Source organism: Semicossyphus pulcher, unplaced genomic scaffold, assembly GCF_022749685.1.
Source record: "Semicossyphus pulcher isolate SPU_LCO1_2020_fin unplaced genomic scaffold, fSemPul1.0.p SCAF_4, whole genome shotgun sequence".
NCBI lineage: Eukaryota > Metazoa > Chordata > Actinopteri > Labriformes > Labridae > Semicossyphus > Semicossyphus pulcher.
This window is the reverse complement of record NW_027211715.1, coordinates 16,256,217-16,280,857: the sequence shown is the minus strand read 5'-3', so window position 1 is coordinate 16,280,857 and position 24,641 is coordinate 16,256,217. Positions and strand designations below refer to the sequence as shown.

General features: G+C 41.6%; 1 protein-coding gene and 1 long non-coding RNA gene across 2 annotated transcripts; both read right to left on the bottom strand.

The window, feature by feature from the left end:
- Nucleotides 1-12,720: 12,720 nt before the first annotated feature.
- Nucleotides 12,721-16,741, bottom strand: LOC138606899 (uncharacterized). The gene is made up of 5 exons (XR_011309379.1): nucleotides 16,601-16,741; nucleotides 13,835-14,015; nucleotides 13,559-13,695; nucleotides 13,265-13,362; nucleotides 12,721-13,149 (listed from the first exon to the last, which is right to left on the bottom strand). It is a non-coding gene; the product is annotated as an uncharacterized lncRNA (long non-coding RNA).
- An 891-nt stretch (nucleotides 16,742-17,632) lies between these two features.
- LOC138606885 (uncharacterized) lies at nucleotides 17,633-24,492 on the bottom strand. The gene is made up of 13 exons (XM_069679367.1): nucleotides 24,297-24,492; nucleotides 23,553-23,733; nucleotides 23,277-23,413; nucleotides 22,983-23,080; nucleotides 22,606-22,867; nucleotides 22,440-22,502; nucleotides 22,259-22,321; nucleotides 21,648-21,731; nucleotides 21,408-21,499; nucleotides 21,261-21,319; nucleotides 18,725-18,892; nucleotides 18,582-18,619; nucleotides 17,633-18,493 (listed from the first exon to the last, which is right to left on the bottom strand). The coding sequence occupies exons 1-13, from the start codon at nucleotides 24,312-24,314 to the stop codon at nucleotides 18,377-18,379; spliced, it is 1,380 nt and encodes a 459-aa protein (XP_069535468.1). The 5' UTR covers nucleotides 24,315-24,492; the 3' UTR covers nucleotides 17,633-18,376.
- Nucleotides 24,493-24,641: the final 149 nt, after the last annotated feature.

Below are 24,641 nucleotides of genomic sequence, written 5' to 3'. Positions count from 1 at the left end.
TCTACATTACTTATACTAGGCTGAGTTGTACTTTGCTCAGTAGTACTCGTCATACTAGGCAGAGTAGTAGATGGCTCTGCAGTACTTGTCATACTAGGCTGAGTAGTTGTTGGCTCTGTAGTACTTGTCATACTCAGCTGAGTAGTACTTGGCTCTGTAGTGCTTGTCATTCTAGGCTGAGTAGTACTTGGCTCTGTAGTACTTGTCATACTATGCTGAGTAGTATTTGGCTCTGCAGTACTTGTCATTCTCGGCTGAATAGTAGTTGGCTCTGTAGTACTTGTCATACTAGGCTGAGTAGTAATTGGATCTGTAGTACTTGTCATACTAGGCTGAGTAGTACTTGGCTTTGCAGTACTTATACTAGGCTGAGTAGTAGTTGAATCTGTAGTACTTGTCATACTTGTCTGAGTAGTAGTTGGCTCTGCAGTACTTGTCATTCTCGGCTGAGTAGTAGTTGGCTCTGTAGTACTTGTCATACTAGGCTGAGTAGTACTTGGCTCTGTAGTACTTGTCATACTAGGCTGAGTAGTAGTTGGCTCTGTAGTACTTGTCATTATGGGCTGAGTAGTATTTTGCTCTGCAGTACTTGTCATACTAGGCTGAGTAGTAGTTGGCTCTGTAATACTTGTCATCATGGGCTGAGTAGTAGTTGGCTCTGCAGTACTTGTCATACTAGGCTGAGTAGTAGTTGGCTCTGTAGTACTTGTCATACTTGGCTGAGTAGTAGTTGGCTCTGTAGTACTTGTCATACTAGGCTGAGTTGTACTCGGCTCTGTAGTACTTATCATACTAGGCTGAGTAGTACTTGGCTCTGCAGTACTTGTCATACTAGGCTGAGTAGTAGTTGGCTCTGTAGTACTTGTCATTATGGGCTGAATAGTATTTGGCTCTGCAGTAGTTGTCAAACTAGGCAGAGTAGTAGATGGCTCTGTATTACTTGTCATACTAGGCTGAGTAGTAGTTGACTCTGCATTACTTATACTAGGCTGAGTAGTAGTTGGATCTGTAGTACTTGTCATACTAGGCTGAGTTGTACTCGGCTCTGTAGTACTTATCATACTAGGCTGAGTAGTACTTGGCTCTGCAGTACTTGTCATACTAGGCTGAGTAGTAGTTGGCTCTGTAGTACTTGTCATTATGGGCTGAGTAGTAGTTGGCTCTGCAGTACTTGTCACACTAGGCTGTGTAGTAGTTGGCTCTGCAGTACTTGTCACACTAGGCTGAGTAGTAGTTGGCTCTGCAGTACTTGTCACACTAGGCTGTGTAGTAGTTGGATTTGTAGTACTTGTCAAACTAGGCTGAGTAGTAGTTGGCTCTGCAGTACTTGTCATACTATGCAGAGTAGTAGATGGCTCTCCAGTACTTATAATAGGCTGAGTAGTACTTGACTCTGTAGTGCTTGTCATACTAGGCTGTGTAGTAGTTGGTTCTGTAGTTATTGTCATACTACGCTGAGTAGTAGTTGGCTCTGCACTACTTGTCATACTAGGCTGAGTAGTACTTGGCTCTGTAGTACTTGTCATACTAGGCTGAGTAGTAGTTGGCTCTGCAGTACTTGTCATACTAGGCTGAGTAGTAGTTGGTTCTCCAGTACTTATAATAGGCTGAGTAGTACTTGACTCTGTAGTGCTTGTCATACTAGGCTGTGTAGTAGTTGGTTCTGTAGTTATTGTCATACTACGCTGAGTAGTAGTTGGCTCTGCACTACTTGTCATACTAGGCTGAGTAGTACTTGGCTCTGTAGTACTTGTCATACTAGGCTGAGTAGTAGTTGGCTCTGCAGTACTTGTCACACTAGGCTGAGTAGTAGTTGGCTCTGCAGTACTTGTCACACTAGGCTGTGTAGTAGTTGGATTTGTAGTACTTGTCAAACTAGGCTGAGTAGTAGTTGGCTCTGCAGTACTTGTCATACTATGCAGAGTAGTAGATGGCTCTGTAGTACTTGTCATACTAGGCTGAGTAGTAGTTGACTCTGCAGTACTTATACTAGGCTGAGTAGTTGTTGGCTCTGCAGTACTTGTCATACTCGGCTGAGTAGTAGTTGGCTTTGTAGTTCTTGTCACACTATGCTGAGTAGTAGTTGGCTCTGCAGTACTTGTCACACTAGGCTGAGTAGTTGTTGGCTCTGCAGTACTTGTCATACTAGGCTGAGTAGTAGTTGGCTCTGCAGTACTTGTCATACTAGGCTGTGTAGTAGTTGGCTTTGTAGTACTTGTCACACTAGGCTGAGAAGTAGTTGGCTCTGCAGTACTTGTCACACTAAGCTGAGTAGTAGTTGGCTCTGCAGTACTTGTCATTCTAGGCTGAGTAGTAGTTGGATTTTTAGTACTTGTCATACGAGGCTGAGTAGTAGTTGCCTCTGCAGTACTCGTCATACTAGGCAGAGTAGTAGATGGCTCTGCAGTACTTGTCATACTCAGCTGAGTAGTACTTGGCTCTGTAGTGCTTGTCATTCTAGGCTGAGTAGTACTTGGCTCTGTAGTACTTGTCATACTATGCTGAGTAGTATTTGGCTCTGCAGTACTTGTCATTCTCGGCTGAATAGTAGTTGGCTCTGTAGTACTTGTCATTATGGGCTGAGTAGTAGTTGGCTCTGCAGTACTTGTCATACTAGGCTGAGTAGTAATTGGATCTGTAGTACTTGTCATACTAGGCTGAGTAGTACTTGGCTTTGCAGTACTTATACTAGGCTGAGTAGAAGTTGAATCTGTAGTACTTGTCATACTAGGCTGAGTAGTAGTTGGCTCTGCAGTAGTTGTCATACTAGGCTGAGTTGTACTTTGCTCAGTAGTACTCGTCATACTAGGCAGAGTTGTACTTGGCTCTGTAGTGCTTCTCATTCTAGGCTGAGTAGTACTTGGCTCTGTAGTACTTGTCATACTAGGCTGAGTAGTAGTTGGCTCTGCAGTACTTGTCACACTAGGCTGTGTAGTAGTTGGCTCTGCAGTACTTGTCACACTAGGCTGAGTAGTAGTTGGCTCTGCAGTACTTGTCATTCTAGGCTGAGTAGTAGTTGGATTTGTAGTACTTGTCAAACTAGGCTGAGTAGTAGTTGACTCTGCATTACTTATACTAGGCTGAGTAGTAGTTGGATCTGTAGTACTTGTCATACTAGGCTGAGCAGTAGTTGGCTCTGCAGTACTTGTCATACTCGGCTGAGTAGTACTTGGCTCTGTAGTGCTTGTCATTCTAGGCTGAGTAGTAGTTGGCTGTGTAGTACTTGTCACACTAGGCTGAGTAGTACTTGGCTCTGTAGTACTTGTCATACTATGCTGAGTAGTAGATGGCTCTGCAGTACTTGTCATTCTCGGCTGAGTAGTAGTTGGCTCTGTAGTACTTAGCATTATTGGCTGAATAGTAGTTGGCTCTGCAGTACTTGTCATATTAGGCGGAGTAGAACTTGGCTCTGTAGTACTTGTCATACTAATCTGAGTAGTACTTGTCATACTAGGCTGAGTAGTAGTTGGCTCTGTAGTACTTGTCATACTAGGCTGAGTAGTATTTTGCTCTGCAGTACTTGTCATTCTCGGCTGAGTAGTAGTTGGCTCTGTAGTACTTGTCATATTAGGCGGAGTAGAACTTGGCTCTGCAGTACTTGTCATACTAATCTGAGTAGTACTCGGCTCTGTAGTACTTATCATACTAGGCTGAGTAGTACTTGGCTCTGCAGTACTTGTCATACTAGGCTGAGTAGTTGTTGGCTCTGTAGTACTTGTCATTATGGGCTGAATAGTATTTGGCTCTGCAGTAGTTGTCAAACTAGGCAGAGTAGTAGATGGCTCTGTATTACTTGTCATACTAGGCTGAGTAGTAGTTGACTCTGCATTACTTATACTAGGCTGAGTAGTAGTTGGATCTGTAGTACTTGTCATTATGGGCTGAGTAGTATTTTGCTCTGCAGTACTTGTCATACTAGGCTGAGTAGTAGTTTGCTCTGTAGTACTTGTCATCATGGGCTGAGTAGTAGTTGGCTCTGCCGTACTTGTCATTCTAGGCTGAGTAGTAGTTGGCTCTGTAGTACTTGTCATTATGGGCTGAGTAGTAGTTGGCTCTGCAGTACTTGTCATACTTGGCTGAGTAGTAGTTGGCTCTGTAGTACTTGTCATACTAGGCTGAGTTGTACTCGGCTCTGTAGTACTTATCATACTAGGCTGAGTAGTACTTGGCTCTGCAGTACTTGTCATACTAGGCTGAGTAGTAGTTGGCTCTGTAGTACTTGTCATTATGGGCTGAATAGTATTTGGCTCTGCAGTAGTTGTCAAACTAGGCAGAGTAGTAGATGGCTCTGTATTACCTGTCATACTAGGCTGAGTAGTAGTTGACTCTGCATTACTTATACTAGGCTGAGTAGTAGTTGGATCTGTAGTACTTGTCATACTAGGCTGAGCAGTAGTTGGCTCTGCAGTACTTGTCATACTCGGCTGAGTAGTACTTGGCTCTGTAGTGCTTGTCATTCTAGGCTGTGTAGTAGTTGGCTCTGTAGTACTTATACTAGGCTGAGTAGTACTCTGCTCTGTAGTACTTGTCATACTAGGCTGAGAAGTAGTTGGCTCTGCAGTTTTTGTCATACTAGGCTGAGTAGTAGTTGGTTCTCCAGTACTTATAATAGGCTGAGTAGTACTTGACTCTGTAGTGCTTGTCATACTAGGCTGTGTAGTAGTTGGTTCTGTAGTTATTGTCATACTACGCTGAGTAGTAGTTGGCTCTGCACTACTTGTCATACTAGGCTGAGTAGTACTTGGCTCTGTAGTACTTGTCATACTAGGCTGAGTAGTAGTTGGCTCTGCAGTACTTGTCACACTAGGCTGTGTAGTAGTTGGCTCTGCAGTACTTGTCACACTAGGCTGAGTAGTAGTTGGCTCTGCAGTACTTGTCATTCTAGGCTGAGTAGGAGTTGGATTTGTAGTACTTGTCAAACTAGGCTGAGTAGTAGTTGACTCTGCATTACTTATACTAGGCTGAGTAGTAGTTGGATCTGTAGTACTTGTCATACTAGGCTGAGCAGTAGTTGGCTCTGCAGTACTTGTCATACTCGGCTGAGTAGTACTTGGCTCTGTAGTGCTTGTCATTCTAGGCTGAGTAGTAGTTGGCTGTGTAGTACTTGTCACACTAGGCTGAGTAGTACTTGGCTTTGTAGTACTTGTCATACTATGCTGAGTAGTAGTTGGCTCTGCAGTACTTGTCATACTAGGCTGAGCAGTAGTTGGCTCTGCAGTACTTGTCATACTCGGCTGAGTAGTACTTGGCTCTGCAGTACTTGTCATTCTCGGCTGAGTAGTAGTTGGCTCTGTAGTACTTAGCATTATTGGCTGAATAGTAGTTGGCTCTGCAGTACTTGTCATATTAGGCGGAGTAGAACTTGGCTCTGTAGTACTTGTCATACTAATCTGAGTAGTACTTGTCATACTAGGCTGAGTAGTAGTTGGCTCTGTAGTACTTGTCATACTAGGCTGAGTAGTATTTTGCTCTGCAGTACTTGTCATTCTCGGCTGAATAGTAGTTGGCTCTGTAGTACTTGTCATATTAGGCGGAGTAGAACTTGGCTCTGCAGTACTTGTCATACTAATCTGAGTAGTACTTGTCATACTAGGCTGAGTAGTAGTTGGCTCTGTAGTACTTGTCATACTAGGCTGAGTAGTATTTGGCTCTGCAGAACTTGTCATACTAGGCGGAGTAGTAGTTGGCTCTGCAGAACTTGTCATACTAGGCGGAGTAGTAGTTGGCTCTGCAGTACTTGTCACAATACGCTGAGTAGTAGTTGGCTCTGTAGTACTTGTCATACTAGGCTGAGTATTAATTGGATCTATAGTACTTGTCATACTAATCTGAGTAGTACTTGTCATTCTCGGCTGAATAGTAGTTGGCTCTGTAGTACTTGTCTTTATGGGCTGAGTAGTAGTTGGCTCTGCAGTACTTGTCATACTAGGCTGAGTAGTAATTGGATCTGTAGTACTTGTCATACTAGGCTGAGTAGTACTTGGCTTTGCAGTACTTATACTAGGCTGAGTAGTAGTTGGATCTGTAGTACTTGTCTTACTAGGCTGAGTAGTAGTTGGCTCTGCATTACTTATACTAGGCTGAGTTGTACTTTGCTCAGTAGTACTCGTCATACTAGGCAGAGTAGTTGTTGGCTCTGCAGTACTTGTCATACTCAGCTGAGTAGTACTTTGCTCTGTAGTGCTTGTCATTCTAGGCTGAGTAGTAGTTGGCTCTGTAGTACTTGTCATACTATGCTGAGTAGTAGTTGGCTCTGCAGTTCTTGTCACACTAGGCTGTGTAGTAGTTGGCTCTGCAGTACTTGTCATACTAGGCTGAGTAGTAGTTGGCTCTGCAGTACTTGTCATTCTAGGCTGAGTAGTAGTTGGATTTGTAGTACTTGTCAAACTAGGCTGAGTAGTAGTTGACTCTGCATTACTTATACTAGGCTGAGTAGTAGTTGGATCTGTAGTACTTGTCATACTAGGCTGAGCAGTAGTTGGCTCTGCAGTACTTGTCATACTCGGCTGAGTAGTACTTGGCTCTGTAGTGCTTGTCATTCTAGGCTGAGTAGTAGTTGGCTGTGTAGTATTTGTCATTATGGGCTGAGTAGTAGTTGGCTCTGCAGTACTTGTCATACTAGGCTGAGTAGTAATTGGCTCTGTAGTACTTGTCATACTAGGCTGAGTAGTTGTTGGCTCTGTAGTACTTGTCATTATGGGCTGAGTAGTATTTTGCTCTGCAGTACTTGTCATACTAGGCTGAGTAGTAGTTGGCTCTGTAGTACTTGTCATCACGGGCTGAGTAGTAGTTGGCTCTGCAGTACTTGTCATACTTGGCTGAGTAGTAGTTGGCTCTGTAGTACTTGTCATTATGGGCGGAGTAGTATTTGGCTCTGCAGTACTTGTCATACTAGGCTGAGTAGTAGTTGGCTCTGTAGTACTTGTCTTTATGGGCTGAATAGTATTTGGCTCTGCAGTAGTTGTCAAACTAGGCAGAGTAGTAGATGGCTCTGTATTACTTGTCATACTAGGCTGAGTAGTAGTTGACTCTGCATTACTTATACTAGGCTGAGTAGTAGTTGGATCTGTAGTACTTGTCATACTAGGCTGAGCAGTAGTTGGCTCTGCAGTACTTGTCATACTTGGCTGAGTAGTACTTGGCTCTGTAGTGCTTGTCATTCTAGGCTGAGTAGTTGTTGGCTCTGTAGTACTTGTCACACTAGGCTGAGTAGTACTTGGCTCTGTAGTACTTGTCATACTATGCTGAGTAGTAGATGGCTCTGCAGTACTTGTCATTCTCGGCTGAGTAGTAGTTGGCTCTGTAGTACTTAGCATTATTGGCTGAATAGTAGTTGGCTCTGCAGTACTTGTCATACTAATCTGAGTAGTACTTGTCATACTAGGCTGAGTAGTAGTTGGCTCTGTAGTACTTGTCATACTAGGCTGAGTAGTATTTTGCTCTGCAGTACTTATCATTCTCGGCTGAGTAGTAGTTGGCTCTGTAGTACTTAGCATTATTGGCTGAATAGTAGTTGGCTCTGCAGTACTTGTCATATTAGGCGGAGTAGAACTTGGCTCTGTAGTACTTGTCATACTAATCTGAGTAGTACTTGTCATACTAGGCTGAGTAGTAGTTGGCTCTGTAGTACTTGTCATACTAGGCTGAGTAGTATTTGGCTCTGCAGAACTTGTCATACTAGGCGGAGTAGTAGTTGGCTCTGTAGTACTTGTCATACTAGGCTGAGTAGTATTTTGCTCTGCAGTACTTGTCATTCTCGGCTGAGTAGTAGTTGGCTCTGTAGTACTTGTCATATTAGGCGGAGTAGAACTTGGCTCTGCAGTACTTGTCATACTAATCTGAGTAGTACTTGTCATACTAGGCTGAGTAGTAGTTGGCTCTGTAGTACTTGTCATACTAGGCTGAGTAGTATTTGGCTCTGCAGAACTTGTCATACTAGGCTGAGTATTAGTTGGATCTATAGTACTTGTCATACTAGGCGGAGTAGTAGTTGGCTCTGCAGTACTTGTCACACTAGGCTGAGTAGTATTTGGCTCTGTAGTACTTGTCATACTAGGCTGAGTATTAGTTGGATCTATAGTACTTGTCATACTAGGCTGAGTAGTACTTGGCACTGCAGTACTTGTCATACTAGGCGAAGTAGTATTTGGCTCTGTAGTACTTGTCACAGTAGGCTGAGTAGTAGTTGGCTCTGTAGTACTTATACTAGGCTGAGTAGTACTCTGCTCTGTAGTACTTGTCATACTAGGCTGAGAAGTAGTTGGCTCTGCAGTACTTGTCATACTAGGCTGAGTAGTAGTTGGTTCTCCAGTACTTATACTAGGCTGAGTAGTACTTGACTCTGTAGTGCTTGTCATACTAGGCTGTGTAGTAGTTGGTTCTGTAGTTATTGTCATACTACGCTGAGTAGTAGTTGGCTCTGCACTACTTGTCATACTAGGCTGAGTAGTACTTGGCTCTGTAGTACTTGTCACACTAGGCTGAGTAGTAGTTGGCTCTGCAGTACTTGTCACACTAGGCTGTGTAGTTGTTGGCTCTGCAGTACTTGTCACACTAGGCTGAGTAGTAGTTGGCTCTGCAGTACTTGTCATTCTAGGCTGAGTAGTAGTTGGATTTGTAGTACTTGTCAAACTAGGCTGAGTAGTAGTTGACTCTGCATTACTTATACTAGGCTGAGTAGTAGTTGGATCTGTAGTACTTGTCATACTAGGCTGAGCAGTAGTTGGCTCTGCAGTACTTGTCATACTAGGCTGAGTAGTAGTTGGTTCTGTAGTACTTGTCATTATGGGCTGAATAGTATTTGGCTCTGCAGTAGTTGTCAAACTAGGCAGAGTAGTAGATGGCTCTGTATTACTTGTCATACTAGGCTGAGTAGTAGTTGACTCTGCATTACTTATACTAGGCTGAGTAGTAGTTGGCTCTGCAGTACTTGTCATACTAGGCTGAGTAGTAGTTGGTTGTCCAGTACTTATACTAGGCTGAGTAGTACTTGGCTCTGTCGTGCTTGTCATTCTAGGCTGAGTAGTAGTTGGCTGTGTAGTACTTGTCACACTAGGCTGAGTAGTACTTGGCTCTGTAGTACTTGTCATACTATGCTGAGTAGTAGATGGCTCTGCAGTACTTGTCATTCTCGGCTGAGTAGTAGTTGGCTCTGTAGTACTTAGCATTATTGGCTGAATAGTAGTTGGCTCCGCAGTACTTGTCATATTAGGCGGAGTAGAACTTGGCTCTGTAGTACTTGTCATACTAATCTGAGTAGTACTTGTCATACTAGGCTGAGTAGTAGTTGGCTCTGTAGTACTTGTCATACTAGGCTGAGTAGTATTTTGCTCTGCAGTACTTGTCATTCTCGGCTGAGTAGTAGTTGGCTCTGTAGTACTTAGCATTATTGGCTGAATAGTAGTTGGCTCTGCAGTACTTGTCATATTAGGCGGAGTAGAACTTGGCTCTGTAGTACTTGTCATACTAATCTGAGTAGTACTTGTCATACTAGGCTGAGTAGTAGTTGGCTCTGTAGTACTTGTCATACTAGGCTGAGTAGTATTTGGCTCTGCAGAACTTGTCATACTAGGCGGAGTAGTAGTTGGCTCTTCAGTACTTGTCATACTAGGCGAAGTAGTATTTGGCTCTGTAGTACTTGTCACAGTAGGCTGAGTAGTAGTTGGCTCTGTAGTACTTATGCTAGGCTGAGTAGTACTCTGCTCTGTAGTACTTGTCATACTAGGCTGAGAAGTAGTTGGCTCTGCAGTACTTGTCATACTAGGCTGAGTAGTAGTTGGTTGTCCAGTACTTATACTAGGCTGAGTAGTACTTGACTCTGTAGTGCTTGTCATACTAGGCTGTGTAGTAGTTGGTTCCGTAGTTATTGTCATACTACGCTGAGTAGTAGTTGGCTCTGCACTACTTGTCATACTAGGCTGAGTAGTACTTGGCTCTGTAGTACTTGTCATACTAGGCTGAGTAGTAGTTGGATCTTTAGTACTTGTCATTCTAGGCTGAGTAGTCGTTGGCTCTGCAGTACTTGTCATACTATGCTGAGTAGTAGTTGGCTCTGCAGTACTTGTCACACTAGGCTGTGTAGAAGTTGGCTCTGCAGTACTTGTCATTCTAGGCTGAGTAGTTGTTGGATTTGTAGTACTTGTCAAACTAGGCTGAGTAGTAGTTGGCTCTGCAGTACTTGTCATACTAGGCTGAGTAGTTGTTGGCTCTGCAGTACTTGTCATACTAGGCTGAGTAGTAGTTGGCTTTGTTGTACTTGTCACACTATGCTGAGTAGTAGTTGCCTCTGCAGTACTTGTCATACTCGGCTGAGTAGTAGTTGGCTCTGCAATACTTGTCATACTATGCTGTGTAGTAGTTGGCTCTGCAATACTTATACTAGGCTGAGTAATAGTGGGCTCTGTAGTACTTGTCATACTTGTCTGAGTAGTAGTTGGCTCTGCAGTACTTGTCTTTCTCGGCTGAGTAGTAGTTGGCTCTGTAGTACTTGTCATACTAGGCTGAGTAGTACTTGGCTCTGTAGTACTTGTCATACTAGGCTGAGTAGTTGTTGGCTCTGTAGTACTTGTCATTATGGGCTGAGTAGTATTTTGCTCTGCAGTACTTGTCATACTAGGCTGAGTAGTAGTTGGCTCTGTAGTACTTGTCATCATGGGCTGAGTAGTAGTTGGCTCTGCAGTACTTGTCATACTTGGCTGAGTAGTAGTTGGCTCTGTAGTACTTGTCATTATGGGCTGAGTAGTATTTGGCTCTGCAGTACTTGTCATACTAGGCTGAGTAGTAGTTGGCTCTGTAGTACTTGTCATTATGGGCTGAATAGTATTTGGCTCTGCAGTACTTGTCATACTCGGCTGAGTAGTAGTTGGCTCTGTAGTGCTCGTCATTCTAGGCTGAGTAGTAGTTGGATTTGTAGTACTTGTCAAACTAGGCTGAGTAGTAGTTGGCTCTGCAGTACTTGTCATACTCGGCTGAGTAGTAGTTGGCTCTGTAGTGCTCGTCATTCTAGGCTGAGTAGTACTTGGCTCTGTAGTACTTGTCATACTAGGCTGAGTAGTAGGTGGCTCTGCAGTACTTGTCATACTAGGCTGAGCAGTAGTTGGCTCTGCAGTACTTGTCATACTTGGCTGAGTAGTACTTGGCTCTGTAGTGCTTGTCATTCTAGGCTGAGTAGTTGTTGGCTCTGTAGTACTTGTCACACTAGGCTGAGTAGTACTTGGCTCTGTAGTACTTGTCATACTATGCTGAGTAGTAGATGGCTCTGCAGTACTTGTCATTCTCGGCTGAGTAGTAGTTGGCTCTGTAGTACTTAGCATTATTGGCTGAATAGTAGTTGGCTCTGCAGTACTTGTCATACTAATCTGAGTAGTACTTGTCATACTAGGCTGAGTAGTAGTTGGCTCTGTAGTACTTGTCATACTAGGCTGAGTAGTATTTTGCTCTGCAGTACTTATCATTCTCGGCTGAGTAGTAGTTGGCTCTGTAGTACTTAGCATTATTGGCTGAATAGTAGTTGGCTCTGCAGTACTTGTCATATTAGGCGGAGTAGAACTTGGCTCTGTAGTACTTGTCATACTAATCTGAGTAGTACTTGTCATACTAGGCTGAGTAGTAGTTGGCTCTGTAGTACTTGTCATACTAGGCTGAGTAGTATTTTGCTCTGCAGTACTTGTCATTCTCGGCTGAGTAGTAGTTGGCTCTGTAGTACTTGTCATATTAGGCGGAGTAGAACTTGGCTCTGCAGTACTTGTCATACTAGGCTGAGTAGTAGTTGGCTCTGTAGTACTTGTCATTATGGGCTGAATAGTATTTGGCTCTGCAGTACTTGTCATACTCGGCTGAGTAGTAGTTGGCTCTGTAGTGCTCGTCATTCTAGGCTGAGTAGTAGTTGGATTTGTAGTACTTGTCAAACTAGGCTGAGTAGTAGTTGGCTCTGCAGTACTTGTCATACTCGGCTGAGTAGTAGTTGGCTCTGTAGTGCTCGTCATTCTAGGCTGAGTAGTACTTGGCTCTGTAGTACTTGTCATACTAGGCTGAGTAGTAGGTGGCTCTGCAGTACTTATACTAGGCTGAGTAGTAGTTGGCTCTGCAGTACTTGTCATACTCGGCTGAGTAGTAGTTGGCTCTGTAGTGCTCGTCATTCTAGGCTGAGTAGTACTTGGCTCTGTAGTACTTGTCATACTAGGCTGAGTAGTAGGTGGCTCTGCAGTACTTATACTAGGCTGAGTAGTAGTTGGCTCTGTAGTGCTCGTCATTCTAGGCTGAGTAGTACTTGGCTCTGTAGTACTTGTCATAGTAGGCTGAGTCATAGTTGGCTCTGTAGTACTTGTCATACTATGCTGAGTAGTTGTTGGCTCTGCAGTACTTGTCATACTAGTCTGAGTAGTACTTGTCATACTTGGCTGAGTAGTAGTCGGCTCTGTAGTACTTGTCATAGTAGGCTGAGTCATAGTTGTCTCTGTAGTACTTGTCATACTATGCTGAGTAGTAGTTGGCTCTGCAGTACTTGTCATACTAGGCGGAGTAGTAGTTGGATCTGTAGTACTTGTCATTCTCGGCTGAGTAGTGGTTGGCTCGGTAGTACTTGTCATACTATGCTGAGTAGTCGTTGGCTCTGCAGTACTTGTCATTCTCGGCTGAGTAGTAGTTGGTTCTGCAGTACTTGTCATACTAGGCTGAGTAGTACTTGGCTCTGCAGTACTTGTCATACTAGGCTGAGTAGTAGTTGCCTCTGTAGTACTTGTCATACTAGGCTGAGTAGTACTTGGCTCTGTAGTACTTGTCATACTAAGCTGAGTTGTACTCGGCTCTGTAGTACTTATACTAGGCTGAGTAGTACTTGGCTCTTTAGTACTTGTCATACTAATCTGAGTCGTAGTTGGCTCTGCAGTACTTATACTAGGCTGAGTAGTAGTTGGCTCTGCATTACTTGTCAGACTAGGCTGAGTTGTACTCGGCTCTGTAGTACTTATACTAGGCTGAGTCGTAGTTGGCTCTCCAGTACTTATACTAGGCTGAGTAGTACTTGGCTCTTTAGTACTTGTCATACTAGGCTGAGTAGTAGTTGGCTCTGCAGTAGTAGTTGGTAATGATGTGATTAGCTGCTCTCTGACCTTCTCCCAGCATGCATCAAAAGATTGAATAAATGTGGCTCTGCAACATATCAGACACATACAGATGTTAATGTAGATCACTTTGCTTTAAAAAGGTTATATTGATTAATCCTGGTGCAGGGATGTGTCATTTTTGTGTCAAAATGTACAAATACCTGAAGGTGATATTTTTATTGAGAGTTATTTCCGGTGCTGTCCAGTTAACTTTTAACAAAGTCTTTCGCTGATTGTTTCTTTGACTTGCAGCCGAGGCCTGAGGAGAGCAGCAGATGCAACTCATGCATCATATCTACAAGAAAGCTTTAAAAGGTTTAACCTTTAATGTCTACTTAAAGGTCCTTTAAATTTCCTTATTTTAGATGAACATGGACAGTCTCAAAATTCAACTGATCAATAAGTTGCATCTGTAAGGCTACCTTCTACAATGATGAAAAGGGATCGTTGCTTACTTTTATACCATTGCAATCCAGGAGTCGGGTTGGATTTTCATTAAGCGCTACAAATGTTCCAACAGAAGGGCCTCCTTCTTCTCGAGCCTCCAACATAAATCCTCTAAACACACTGGAGTCCTTGCTCTGGAGGGAAACTGGAGAATGGTTTGAAGTTTCATAAAATTGGAGGGACATTAAAAAATAGAAAGTAATGATAATGACCTTGCACTTGCAACAAACATTGATAATGTCACTTATATATTTCCAGGAGAAGGGTAACAACAGTCTCTGCACCTGTGAAAGGTTCTCCATCGTTCCCTGGTTGGTAGGAGATCTGAAAGCGGGGTTCAGCATCACAAGGCACTGAAGAGCCATGCTTAGGTATCAGTGTGTTACACGACTGCTGGACAAAACCACCGGCAAAACTGTGCGCTATGGTGATGATGTTAAGGCCAGTCAGAATCCACAACCACATCTGTAAAACACATGCAGTGCCATCTGTCATGAAGCTGATCTAAATATGTCTTTATCAGCCTTCTCAGTGCAGGCAGTCACTGAGGATAAACCACCCGGACCTGAGACACTTTCACAATAATATTCTGCTGAGTTAATATTATAATTAGCGTCTGTTTAGGTCTTTGCTACAAATCAAACTTACTTTATTACTTGCTAAATGACAGAGGACATAGTGTGTGTGAAGATGTTGATATGATTAAAAATAGTCCCTCAGTTTTTGAGCAGTGGAGACACAGGGATTCAAGTTTTCCATTGCATTTCATAATTGTAATGTTATTTGTGGTCAGTGTCAATCGGACAGGTGAAGAAAACTGAGGAAAAGGAGTTTTGGTGATATTAACGTGAATCATGTAACACAGGTGTTGTATTCCATTTCTGTGGCATTTCAATTTGCCAGTTATTACTTTTATCTCCTCCGTGGAGAGCTATGTGGAGAGCCAAAACAGAGCTGCCCGCCTGCTCTTCACTTTGCAATGAGGGACAGTGTGGATGGGATCCATGCCAGGCTGTCATGGATCAGGGTGGCTTGGCAAGGCTTGGATGTAGCCTGGTCCAGTTCATAAGAACCATTTGTAACTAAAGAAAATCTGAATAACTCTACTCAAAGCTAACACACACAAATAATAGACATTATTATAACACCAGACATGCCTTTATGGGGCGCTTCATGTTACCTCTGCCTAAATCTAATGCCTTAAAGAGGACTGTCATGTATAGGGCTATGTTGAAGTGGAATTATACCACTACACTTCACCAAGATTCCAGATAAGATCAGTTTTAAAAATAAATCAGTTTAGCCTAAATATGACATTTTGTATGACATTCTGTATGTGAAGGTGGGAATAATTTATACAACTCAAGCTAAAATAACCATCTACCCTTGTGGTGACACTATGAATGTAAATGTATTACTTGTGTTTTATTTTACATTTTGTATGTTGTAATTTTTTTTTTTAAGGTTGTCTATTGTGTAAAATTCATGTTTTGTCTTGTTTTGTTTTGTATGGACCCCAGGAAGAATAGTTGTTACTGCAGTGATAGCTAATGGGGATCCTAAATAAATACAATAAAAATTAATAATGTGATCTCCGGATATCCCACTGTCGGTGGCGAAGCTTTTTTTGGTACCAAACATTAGCATACATTGCCGTCATGTCAGGACTTGTCGTGTTTATAAACCACAGTGCGCCACTGTCTTTGCTTCGGACAAAGAGAAATACATGAGAATGATTGTCCGTGACATGCCAGAGTCAGCAACGGTGCAGGTTTAAATGCCTACAGCCATAGCCGCGCAGCGCACCATTACCGGAAGCACTATGACCGAGGATACTTCGACATAACAGACACAACACAATTATCAGTCTCACAGAGCAACACAATACAGATATTGATTAAACTGGACTGCTTGACGCCACTTTCCTACAGTGTAATACTAGCTTTGTTGTGTTTCCCAACTCAGTGGTGCAAAACAAAGTAACTAAGTACAAACAGCATACTCAAGTAGGCCTACTGTAAATTTAAAGTAGCCTTCTTTTACTCTTGTACTGTACTTGGGTTTGAATATTTTATTTCTCTCTATAGTTCTTCTAAACTACATCTCAAAGCCAAAAAATGTACTTTTTACTCCCCTTCATTTATATGACATCTTCAGTTCTTCTAAAGTTCCTTTTCAGATTCAGATCAATGCTATTGTTCTAAGTTGCCTGTATTTGTTGCTATGGGAATACACAGGGTATCTATCACAATGTGACGTAATGAATAGAATATATTAAAATTAGCTCCAGCCTGATCAGCTGCAATAAAAAAGTGATGGAGACATTAATGCATCCATAATAACAATAAAATAATATAATAATTGTTATGCTGAAATGTGTTATGTTTTTCCTTTAGAACTCCAAAATACAGTTTGTTGCTTAATTTAACACTTACACTTGTAGGAGATTTCTACACTGTAGTATGACGGGCTGTTTAATTGAAGGATCTGAGTACATCTTTCACTGTCACTTATTTGTTGATCAAAGCGAGGCCTTTTTTTTCATGATCTATTGTCAAATGTTCCAAAAGGCTTCATTTGCGTACTAAAATGACAATTTTTTCTTATGATGTAACCCACTTTGTCTGCACGCCTGTCGCACTCCCCTGGGACTCCATTTTTAAATTGTGTAAAAATTCATTTGAAATTGTGAGGGCTTAGGTCGGGAGCTCCCCTCTTACTCGTTTTATATTTTGTTGCTTTAATCCCTGGGAGACAACAACAAAGCTTTAACCTTATAGCTGTTATTTGATTGGAAATATAGTGTTATGAAATACAGAGCAAACACAATTATTCCCCCTGTCAGAATCACCCGAAATATGAAATATTAGTTTGAAATTCTTGTGAAAAATATTCATCCTTTCAACAATTTAAGGCCTAAAAAGTTTAGGTTTAAAAAGAAAAAGAAAAATATTTTTAAAAAATCTCTCTCACTGTTTCTTTTTTATAGTATTTAAAGTTGCAGTGTTGAATAATAAAATATACAATATAAAAAACATTTTTTCTCTTACCTTCAATCAAAGTATCATGAGATGACAAACAAAATGAAACCAATAATTATTGCTCGAGTGCAGCTTTAGACTCTCAAGGGGGAAAAAAACAACAGTTTAAGCCAAGAAAAACAGAAGAAACCTTAAACTTGAGGCTTCAAATGTGTGCTAAGAGCAGAGCAACAACTCGGCAGACTGAATGAGGAGGTGAGACAGAACAAATTTAGTGTGAGGTTGAGTCCGCCCATACTCGACAAAATACAGGTTCCTTGTTCCTGTGAATAGACCTGTAAGTCAGAACACAGGTCCAAGTCTTCATGCCAGAAGAAAAACAATTCCTTGATACCTCTAATAAAAAAATACAAATAAACAGAATGAAATGCTGTTTGTTTCCTACATTGGATGGTAATGTGAATTATGCATTAGCTCTAAAAGGTTTAAATGGCCAGGGAACGGATTCATAAAAGTGTTTAAAGAAGTTAAACCACAGGGGAAATTATCATCAGCCAATATTTTGTAGTAACACACAAGGTTAAGTGGAGGGTCCTGGCTAAATGAATCAGATAATCTAAGCAGCAACAGGGTCATACACAAGGTCCGCAGACTGATGTAGACTTTATGATCTGTTTATGTCCTGTAGTTTCATCTGATCTACTGACCTTTGACCTTAAACATAAAAGGGAGTTTTTTGAGTGGTCAAATTTTGAAATCCTTTCTTCTTCTTTTTTTAAATCGATGTTTATCAAAAAGGTACTATGTGACGTTTGACAAGGGAAAAGAGAAGCATGTTCCACACCCACCGAGGGAATGATCACATCGCCAAAACATTCGGTCATGGTGGTGCCTGGCAAAAGGAAATTATGTATCATGGCATGTAGCAAATATTTGCAGTCATCACTGAATACACACTGAGATCTAATTAGAACTAATCTTACCTAACTTCTTTGGAAAATGAAAAACTTGTTTTGACACGTTGACGCAGAAACACTATCCAGGCTGTCTAATGTAGCTGGTATGTTGTACTGCATGACATGTGATGAATTAGACAGTGCAGCATTTTCATTAGGTTTTATTGTAGTTGAAGATTGGGAACAACATGTAAAGTGCAGTGCAACAAGTAGTGGAAAAATCAAAACAACTGACAAAGTATATTAAAAAAAAGATACTGAGTGTGAAAAGTAGAAATGTTCAGATACCATTTTATCCTTACCCATACTGATAAGGGTATAGCTAGGCTGCGGTCGAATAGTGCATTTTGGTAGGGAAGGTTCAGAATGGAGTGAAATGACCTGGAAGTGCTTCAGTGTCAGCCATGATTAGAGCAATTTGAATACTGTAAATGATAAGGGAAGGAGCTTCATTGCTTCCTTCATTATCCCCTTTAACATAGGAAACACTGGACCATCCTTTACGAAAGGAGAGGAAAAAATAATGGCCCATAATTCCTTGCAGCCGCAACATTTAAAGCGACGCACCTCTCGGTGGTCACAAAAACATGCATCAACATGACAGAAGATAGTAGATTTAGATTTAGCCTAAATGCCAACTTGACTGGATTAAACAATTATTTTCAAACAGGCAAACTTCTAAATATAACAACCATTTCTCTTTACCTTTGGTAACTTATTTTTCTTTTTTATTTAATACCCACCTCCAATTAATCAATTAATGATGGAATCAAATCAATGAATTGACAAGCATGCCTTCTGATACTGGTATCGATTACGGACCAACTCTGTTACAAAGCAACTGTGATTCACTTGCAAACAATGTTCCAGCACACATTTATGCACATGCCTACTCTCCTGTATGCTGCAATGTCCCAACAATGAGAGCTACAGAGAAAGCAACGGTTCCAACGATGAGGATGACGGACACAGCAGTAACTATCGCCTTAGCTGCACAGAGCCCGTTCTGAAATTCAGAGGCAGGTTGAAAATCAGACAGCAACTTGCATTTTTACTGTAATGCAGGGTTTGATGCAATATCGACCGGCTCTTACCTCTTTACTTTGTGTCCTGTATTGCTCACTGTTTTTCACTGACAGAAAAAAGGGACTGTTACTGTGTTGCTCTGCTCAAGATGACATGCTGTAGTTAATGCATTGTGCTAAATTTACGTGTTACTACACAACAAGTCATTTACCTATTTTTCTTCGTGGCAGAATGGCATGTTTATGAGTGGTGAATACGAAAACCCAAATCACAAACAGGAGAATCCAAACTGTGTAACCGATTGTTACCCACAGAAGCAAAGACTCTTTCCGGTTCCTTCTGTCCTCAATGTCCAAATAAGCAACATAGATGAAAGCAACTGTGTGCAAAACAGATATTTGTAAAAACAGATCAATGAACAGGCAATGGCAACTATCTGAAGAGATGCAAGCTTTGACATTAGTTGGAATTCTAGTTTTCTCTAGTAGGCAGTATTGTAATTAGGGCTTTTATTTTGAAGGTTGAAAACGTTTTGTTGTTTTTAATACATTCATAAAGTATAGGCACAATTCATAACCCTCGGCTACATAGGTGTCTGCGGTGGGATAGCTCCCTGCTTTTATCCATCGCAAGATGGCGAAACAGATGTCTGTGCAGCGTCTTGGGGACTTCACCTAAATCCTCATCATAGTAGTTAGAGAGGTTAGAGAGCTAATAAAGAAAAGAAAAAGTGTAATGTAAGTAATAATGTCCAAAGTGTGACAAGGACCAGCTGGACTACAGGGAGCGACGTGGGAAAAGACCTTTTGAAAGCAATGTAAGGAACAACAAAGTTTTTCCTGCTGGGCCAGACTGTATGAAGTGGCTGGGCAGGTGGTGGTTGGCGGAAACGGAGGTGACTTTGATTATGAACTGGTGATGATTTTTGTTCACTTGTGGGCTAACCAGTCAGCAGTTAAAGAGATATTGCAGAAGGTCTCTACTGATTTGAAAGAGACCCCCGTCATAGCTGGACAATGTGAGATGGCTAGAGAGACTCTAAACATGGACTATGTTAACCCTCAGGTACGCCAGCCTCCTACTGGAAGTGGAGCAGCAGCCACGGTGCATTCCATATCTGATGGAGGTGATTTGTACGGAGCTGTGGACCGATTCACTGAAGACAAGAGAAATGAGGATGGAAATGAGACGAATGGCAGAGGAAGATATCTGACTGAGATCCAATGGCTGGACCTAACACATCTGTTAATGCAAGCACCAGCTACTCTCCTTACTATCTAGTTCATGGACGGGAAGCCCGTGTTCTGAAGGTTGTGCTGGTGCCATCTCAAATGATGCGCTCGGACTTGCCTTTTTCTCATGCTAACTTTGTGACCTCTCTTACTTGGAAGCTGGAGACTGCTTTTAGTGGTGCTGCTTTAACGTACAGGTGAACCAAAAGCTGTACTATGATGGAGCGGCCCGTCACCAGCCATATGCAGAAGGGGATCTAGTATGATTGCGTAATCCTACCAAGGACTGTATAAAACTTGCTACCCACTGGAAGGGCCCTTACAGGGTCCTGGCTGTGTTGGACTCTCAGGGAGAACTTGGACTCACCTATCGTATTAGCAGTTATTTGGACTCTGACGGAGTGGAGCAGGTTGTCCGTTACGATAGACTGAAACCTTACTCGCTGCTGGTGCCTGCTGGATCTTCGAGTAACCTCCCAGCTTCTAAACTTCATGCTCCCTCGCTGCAGGAAGAGGGGTCTGTGATGGGAGACTGTGGGGCTGAGGAGCCGCCGGTCACTGGTGGCATAGGGACTGTTCATGTTACAGGCACCAGTGAGCCATACTGTGTCTCGTTCTGGTCCAACTGTGAGACAGCTAGTTCATTTCAAGGACTTTGTCACTTATCGTTACTTGAGTTTAGAAACAGGGACATTTCTTTTTGGAGGAGGGGAGGAATGCAAGCTATTTTGTTATATTTTAGCAAAAGGTTCTGTAATTTCAGTTTTCCCTGGAAAGCGGCATTGTATCTGGGGCTTTTATTTTGAAGGTTGAGAAACAGAAGGAGTGGTGCGGTTTTTGACGAGCGGTTTACGGCGGTGCACTGAATGAAGTTGGATCATCTTGTCCATACGCCGAAGCATCGTGTTGTTGTTTTTATTAGATTGATCAAATATAGGTGCCATTCATAACCCTCGACTATAGTAAGATATTTTAGGAAATCCTCTTCTTACAACGTTGCAGAAAGTCAGCTGAGATGATGTGTCCACTCTCATATCTGTCTGGTAAGTATGCAGCTACAGACTGCTTGTAAGCTCAGCATTAGCATGAAGACTGGGGGGTATCAACCAGCCTGGTTCTGCCTGAAAGGTCAGAACTTTACCTTTAAACATGTTATATCTAAATCCTAAAATAAAGGTTTAGTTTTTATGTGCTAGAATATTTGCTGGCCTGGAGCAGCACCTAACAGGATACAAAATGTTGCTGGTAGATGGAATTTGTAACCTCTGGACAGCTAGTTGTTTCCATCTGTTTCCAGTCTTTGTGCTAAGCTAAACAGATAATGGCCATACCAGTTTATTTTCTAGACAGTTACATTACAAACCATGATTTGGCCTTTTCCCTTACAGAGAATGCCAATTTACCTATATGTCAAATGATTGCTCTAAAGACATTACATATGTTCACAGACAGAAATGAATTAAGTAACGAGTAAACACTGTAGAGATACAAAAAAAATTAAGTCATTTTCCTTACTTATAAACGTCGCGTGGATGACAGAACACACTTTGACAGCAAGGTCACAGATCTGCTTTCTAAAAAAGAGGGGGGGGAAATAAATATAAACATGTGCATAAAGTGTTGATGTGAAGTTCAGGTCAAGTATTCACAAGTTGGACTTACAGTTCATGACTGGGTCCTAAAGGCAGCGAAGAGAGTACTAGCTCTATCGTATTCATGGTGATCATCACACACAACAGAGCAATGGGAATGACCTGAACACACACACACACACACACACACACACACACACACAGGGAGGCATGAATAAAGACATAAACACAAGTTAAAATAACCTTCAAACTACTCAGAAATTCAGACTTACGTATGGATAAATGTCGTAGACTACCTATTATTACTTACTGGAAGGGAATCGTATACAATTAACAAGACCATCGCTGATATTTCCACCGCCCCACAAAGCACACTCAGCGATATCTTTGTCCCCTACAAAAAAATACACTTTTAATTATCTTTTAAAAAACGGATTACTTCATTTAAGATAAGATAAAACTTAAGTGAAATATACAATATAAAGTGTACATGGGTTAAATGCAAAGAGACAGTGCCTGATATAAAAACAATAGTACAATATCATATTTACAGAATTAAGCGTAGTAAAATGTAATGGTGTCAAGGAAGCCCTAAGCGGACATGCATCCATGCATTTTATTCACTCCTTTCCCCGTGATAACGAGTGAATTTCAGTCGTTTTCCCGATCCAGAAACCGAAACTACGGGCTGCTCACTGTGATATTACAGACCAGGACATGCCATGCTGCCATTGCACACACTAATGAGGTAAAGGAAGCCTATTTCTGTCTCTTTTGTGCTTTTGCAACTCTGGGTATACGAGTGATGATCATTTGACATTACAGTGGGGCAGTGTTGTTTCCTCGTTATCACGGGAAAACGGAGTAAGTAAAATGTATGGATGCATGTCCACTTTTGGGACTTTTGTACTTATGCCTTACCCTGCTGAGTCGACGAGCAAGGGGACTGATGGTGACGGTGGTTATGATTATATTAGACAGTTCCTGAAGAGAGAATAGAACGAGGGAGTAATGAATCGTCTTGTGTTACTATTGACCACCATGCTACAGCTTAAGGGTTATTGGGTTACAGCATTTTTGGGCGAGATTTTCAGAATCATACCGTTTTCACTACTACCAAAACACTGTCGATCACCACGAGCACAATAGCTTTCTGAAGATAAATCTAGAGAGACAATGAGAAGTTGCATAAATAAAACATTTTGATATTATATATAGTATTCATAAATATTTATCTGTACAGTGACAAAAAACTAAATTGAACTCACCATTATGTCCCTAGTCCTTGGCTCTGCAGTACTTGTCAGACTAGGCTGAGTAGTTGTTGGCTCTGCAGTACTTGTCAGACTAGGCTGTGTAGTTGTTGGCTCTTCAGTACTTGTCAGACTAGGCTGAGTAGTAGTTGGCTCTGCAGTACTTGTCATACTAGGCTGAGTAGTAGTTGGCTCTGCAGTAGTAGTTGGTAATGATGTGATTAGCTGCTCTCTGACCTTCTCCCAGCATGCATCAAAAGATTGAATAAATGTGGCTCTGCAACATATCAGACACATACAGATGTTAATGTAGATCACTTTGCTTTAAAAAGGTTATATTGATTAATCCTGGTGCAGGGATGTGTTATTTTTGTGTCAAAATTTACAAATACCTGAAGGTGATATTTTTATTGAGAGTTGTTTCCGGCGCTGTCCAGTTAACTTTTAACAAAGTCTTTCGCTGATTGTTTCTTTGACTTGCAGCCGAGGCCTGAGGAGAGCAGCAGAAGCAACTCATGCATCATATCTACAAGAAAGCTTTAAAAGGTTTAACCTTTAATGTCTACTTAAAGTCCCTTTAAATTTCCTTATTTTAGATGAACATGGAGAGTTTGAAAATTCAACTGATCAATAAGTTGCATCTGTAAGGCTACCTTCTACAATGATGAAAAGGGAAAGTTGCTTACTTTTATACCATTGCAATCCAGGAGTCGGGTTGGATTTTCATTAAGCGCTACAAATGTTCCAACAGAAGGGCCTCCTTCTTCTCGAGCCTCCAACATAAATCCTCTAAACACACTGGAGTCCTTGCTCTGGAGGGAAACTGGAGAATGGTTTGAAGTTTCATAAAATTGGAGGGACATTAAAAAATAGAAAGTAATGATAATGACCTTGCACTTGCAACAAACATTGATAATGTCACTTATATATTTCCAGGAGAAGGGTAACAACAGTCTCTGCACCTGTGAAAGGTTCTCCATCGTTCCCTGGTTGGTAGGAGATCTGAAAGCGGGGTTCAGCATCACAAGGCACTGAAGAGCCATGATCAGGTATCAGTGTGCCACACGACTGTTGGACAAAACCACCGGCAAAACTGTGCGCTATGGTGATGATGTTAAGGCCAGTCAGAATCCACAACCACATCTGTAAAACACGTGCAGTGCCATCTGTCATGAAGCTGATCTGAATATTTCTTTATCAGCCTTCTCAGTGCAGGCAGTCACTGAGGATAAACCACCCGGACCTGAGACACTTTCACAATAATATTCAGCTGAGTTAATATTATAATTAGCGTCTGTTTCGTTTTTTACTACAAATGTCAATCTCACTCAATCACTTGCTAAATGACGAAATGAGGAAATAGTGTGTTTGAGGGTGTTGATATGATGACACATAGTCCCTCAGTTTTTGAACAGTGGAGACAACAACAAAGCTTTAACCCTATGGCTGTTATTTGATTGGAAATATAACGTTATGAAATACGGAGCCAACACAACGATTCCCCCTGTCAGAATCACTCCAAATATGAAATATTAGTTAGAAATTCTTGTGAAAAATATGAATCCTTTCAACAATTTAAGACCTAAAGTTTAATAGGCAAATATTTAAAAATAAAATCTCTCTCACTGTTTCTTTTTTATAGCACTTAAAGTAGCAGTGTGCAGTGATTAAATATGTCATATGTATATATAAAAAAATGATCTTACCTTTATACAAAGTATCATAAGATACCAAAGAAAATGACACCGACTGTTAATATGCTCTTCTTCAACTTTGGATTCTCAGAAAACAAGGAATCAAGCCATTTGAAGAAAAAGAAGACTGTCTATAAGAAAGGGATCCTCCCTCCAGGACCGTGAGGCTTCAACCGTGTACTAAGAGCAGAGCAACAACTCGGCAGACCCAATGAGGAAGTAAGACAGGGCAAATTTTGTGCAAGGTTGAGTCCGCCCACATTCACAGCTGCAGATAAAAACAAGATACAGTTTCCTTTTCCTCTGTATAGACGTGTATGTCAGGACACGGGCCAAAGTCTGCATACCAGAAGAAAA

Bases quoted from the DNA above. Each gene is read 5' to 3' on its own strand.
- LOC138606885 (XM_069679367.1), bottom strand. The intron at 21,732-22,258 runs GTAAGGCATAAG...ATTTTTTTGTAG, and splicing joins TTGCTCGTCGACTCAGCAGG to GGGACAAAGATATCGCTGAG. The intron at 18,893-21,260 runs GTAAGGAAAATG...TTTTGCACACAG, and splicing joins CATCCACGCGACGTTTATAA to TTGCTTTCATCTATGTTGCT.